The 4,173-nt window shown below is 59.7% G+C and overlaps 1 protein-coding gene across 1 annotated transcript in view; it reads right to left on the bottom strand.

Moving 5' to 3' along the window:
* Positions 1-1,483, bottom strand: part of SAPCD2 (suppressor APC domain containing 2) — an 8,679-nt gene extending 7,196 nt beyond the window's left edge. Inside the window, exon 1 of the mRNA XM_006918216.3 lies at positions 1,394-1,483. Within this exon, the coding sequence (XP_006918278.1) occupies positions 1,394-1,483 (90 nt within the window). The remainder of the gene's footprint in view (positions 1-1,393) is intronic.
* Between the last annotated feature and the right edge of the window lie 2,690 nt (positions 1,484-4,173).

Consider the following 4,173-nt stretch of genomic DNA (forward strand, 5'->3'; position numbering starts at 1 on the left):
GCCGGGCGGGCGCACGCAACCGGTCGCGACAATAGCTGCTACTTTTTGAATGGGCCTCCTCGTGGCGTCAGCGCTCATTAGCATTCGCGGCGGCCATTGGCCGGGGCTGGCCCACGTGCTCCCCGATTGGCTGAGAGGCCGCCTGCCCGGTTTGATTTTTCCGGCCGAGGGGCCAGCGCCGCGGGCTCTCCCACCGCGGTACCTAGAGGGTCGGGGCCGCGCGGAGGCTCATGTCTGGCAGAGGCGGGGGTCCCCCAGTCTGCCTCCCTCCTGGCCTCTCGGGGCGGGGGGAAGGGTCCCCGAGCAGACCGCCCTTCTGCTCCCCCACCTCCACCGCGCTGCCGCGGCTCAGCCCTCCCTCGGATTGGCCGCCCGGCCCTCCTAGGGGCGGGGCCTGGCGCCCAACCCCAAACCTGTCCCCAGGTGGCCTCAAGGGATAAGGATGGGGAGCACGCCTTGCCCAGGGACCCACCTTCCCTCTCTAGCTCCTCTGGGCACTCTTCGCTAAGAGTCCCCATGCACAGAAACCGCCGACTCTGGGGCCCCTTTCTCTTGTGCCAGGCAGGCCCCAAGAGGGTTGTGGGCTCCAGCTGGCTGGGCGCTTCCCCTCACAGAGGCCTCTCTGTCCCCACTGCAAAAGCTCCTCCCCTGGACCCTGGGGACAGCGTGGCCTTTCCTGCTTACTGCAGGACAAAGCCACTTTTTCCTGTGTCCCCAGATCCCCATCTGGTGACCAGCTCTCCTCGGCTCCTGAGGCCCTCTGCTCCAGACTCTCCCGCTAGCTACACGCGTCCTCCAGCTGCCCTCCTGGCTCTCACGGCCTTCTCAGGCTAGCTGGACAGCGCTGTGTCCCCGCAGTCCCTGCTTCCTTCCCAGCTGGGATCCAGTCATTCTGTCTGGTCAGCCCGTGAGGAAAAAAAATCAGCTCTGGACCCTGCCTCAGGACTGACGGGTGAGAGCCCCCCCCTCCCCCAAGCCGGAAAGCTTCCCAAGATGCTGTCTGCCTGGAACCTGGCCTTCACCACTGCCTGTCCTCCAGGCCCTGCCCTGTCCCCATCCCTACCCGGTCTTCCCAGATGTTCCCACGGCCCGAGCACCTTGCCACTGCGCATTGCCTGTGTCACCTGCTGCTTCCTGGGCAGACTGTCCAACCTCAAGGATAAATCAGCACAGAGTCGCCAGGCAACTGGCACAGAGCTCACCTTAGCCCTCTGGCCAGCCACCCTTGAGCCCCTCTTGGTGCCTGCCTGCCTGAGCCTCTGTGTCCTCGAGCCCCAAGGCATTGGTGCATGTGCCTCAGGCTGTAAGGGCAGTGTCCTGCGTCCACTTCTCCCCCGGGGTGCCACATGCAGCCTGGTCTCTCCCTGGCTTCCCTTTTAATGGCAGGACTGGCCAAAATCCCAGTACAGCATTCAAGCCGTATGTCCCGCAGTTCAGCTCCCTGCTCCTGTTCTGCTCCCAGCACCTCCTCCCGGTCCCCCATGCTTACACATTCCCTCACCTCTGGGCCAGGAATGTCCTTCCGTGTCTGCTCCTGGCTGACCACCGTGCACCCTTCAAATCTGCTCAGGAACCTGACCCACCCCCGGAAGTCTGGTTAGGTGCCCTGCCCTTCGAAGCATGGGTCTGCTTTCTCCTAAGGTGGTTGTCTCCCTGTGCTCTTTGGGAGCAAGGTGGTGCCACCTCAAGGTACTCAGGGGACAGCCAGCATGCGGGAAACCTCATCCTGGAGGTCACAAGAGAAAATCCATCCTTGGGGAGGACACCAAGCCAGGGTGAGGCCGTGGGATGGAGAGGGCTGGGGACAGCTCTGTGGGGTGAGTGTGTGTGTGGAGGCCGGCATTCGGAAGCACATGGTGCTGTGACAGCTCAGGACAACACAGCCAGCAGTGCCCAGGCTAGGCCAGGGCCCCCGTGAGCCTGAGCTCACGGTACAAAGGAGACAGGGCAGCTTAGAGAGTCCGAGGTTGTGGGGAGGTGGCCCTGTTGATGCTTGGTCTGTGGGCTTCTCCGCGGCCCCTGGAGGCGCAGGAGGAAGGTACAGACAAACTGGAATTCGTGCCAGCTCCGGGCATGGGACTAAGGTGCGGCCCGAGTCCTTCCTGTCCTAGACTCTGATCACTTCCTCCTTCCCGTGCACTTTCCAGCTTGGCCCGACACATTCCCAACACTGTAGCTTTCAACTTTGCTGTCGCCCGCTATGGGGGTGCTTCTGAGAGCCCCAGGCTGGATGGGTCCCCTGCGGATCCTGTACTTTTCGAGGCACTCATCCCAATTGTACTTAGGTTCTCAATGCGCCAGCCTAGAACTCCCTGGAGGTGGGCAGGGAGGCTGAGCCTCTCTGTCCCCTGCCGAGCACTGGGCATGGAGTGAGGGATGGGCAACTGCCCCCCCAGTCTCCAAGCCTGTCCCAGGGTTCTCTGGTCTCCATTCCTGCAATGACGACCAGGGACCCATGATGGCCTCTGGGCCCTGCTCCCCTGAACCCTTTGGATGAGGCCCTTGGACAAAGGGAATGTGACTCCTTGGCTGTAGCCCGCTCTTGGCAGGTGATTAGGATGTTGTCACCCACCTCTGCCTCACTGGCATTATCCTGTCTGCACCCCCGTGGGTCAGCTTCTCTTGGCCCTGCAGGTGCCTCTGACTACACAGTTCCAGTTGTCCAAACCCTTCTGATCTCAGGCCTACCCCTCACCTTGGGGTAGGATTCCAAGGTCGCCCTGACTGAGGCAGGCCCCAAATTCATATTGTGAAACCTGCCTTCAACGGCATATGTGCAGGGGTGATAACGCTCCCATGGACTCTGTCCAGGGGCGTGGAGCCCGCTTTGCTCCTGATTCCTTACCTCCCACACACACCCTTCCCACTCCAACATCTGCCCCAAACTGCCCTTCGACTGTCATAAACTATCAGAGCAGACTTAATTCATTCATTAAGTACTCTGTGAATACTTGCTGTGGTCTAATCACTGTGCTGGGCATGGGATCCAACACTCATTCATTCAGTCAACAAACACTGACTGCCTCCTGGGTGCAATGATCTATCTATGATGATGGGCAGGACAGTGAACCAGCAACATCCATCACTCGTGGGGTTTACTTCTCATGGGGTGGGGGAGTCAGGCCATGGAGGATGCAGAAAGGCAGGAAGGAACTGAGAAAAATGGGAGGATGCTCTGAGTTGACACGACCTGGGAGGGTTTCCCTAAGCGTGTGACAAGTGAGCATATGCCTGCCAAAATGGGGCAGGCAGGGTGTCATGTGACTTTCTGGGAAAGAGCTGTTGTCCAGGTAGGAAGAACAAAATGCAAAGGCCCTGAGGCAGGCCTGAGACCATCCTTGGAAAATGAACTCCTTTTAGGTCCACAGACCTAAAAGAATTTACAGTGGGCCCCCAGGAGGCTGTGAAGCTCCTCCTCCTAACCCAGGACAGGTGTGTGTATGGTGGGGGTGGGCTCTGTGTGCAACCTGCCTGCAGGGAGACACATTGCTTGAACAGGTTAGCTAGGGACAGCCTGGGAAACGGGTTACTTTTCATTTTGCGTCCTAAAGTGCCATTTAAATTAGTTTTAAGCATGCGAATGTATTATCTTTAGGCTTAATAAAACTAATTTCTAAAAGAAGCTTTGTCCCAAGATGGTGGAAGCTACTCTTCCCTATTTCTCACAAGGAAGTTCATAAACAGCAAGATATTTTAAAACCTGCTGGTTAAAACAAGGCAGGGCAAGCTGCTGCTCCTGGGCAGTCCTGGGCACAGAGCAATGGGAGGGAGGAGGGCGGAGGAGGGCGCCCCCGACGGTGCAGGGTGGGCTTCTTGGACCTTAGTGACATCCAGACACCTAGCCCTGCTGCTGAGCTGGGTCCATCCTCCCCAGCCCAGCCCAGTCCTTAGTCTGGCCTCTTCTCGGACTGTTGTCCCGGCTGCCAGGCATCTTGGTACGTGCAAATACGCCACGTGCAGGGACAAACTCTAGCACTCGCCCCCACCCCGCTCCCCAGGGCTGTGGGCAGACGGCCTGTATTAGAACTGAAGTGAGTCCTCAAGCGCCCCGGCCAAGGGATGTCGCAGAACTTGCGAGAAAGGGCTCCCCGTCTCCAGGAGCAACAGGCGCTGCGCGAGCGCGGCCCCAGAGGTCCCGCTGAGCGGGCCGGGGCGGAGGCGGGGCCGCAGCGC

The sequence above is a fragment of the Pteropus alecto genome, unplaced genomic scaffold, assembly GCF_000325575.1.
Source record: "Pteropus alecto unplaced genomic scaffold, ASM32557v1 scaffold67, whole genome shotgun sequence".
NCBI classification, from domain to species: domain Eukaryota; kingdom Metazoa; phylum Chordata; class Mammalia; order Chiroptera; family Pteropodidae; genus Pteropus; species Pteropus alecto.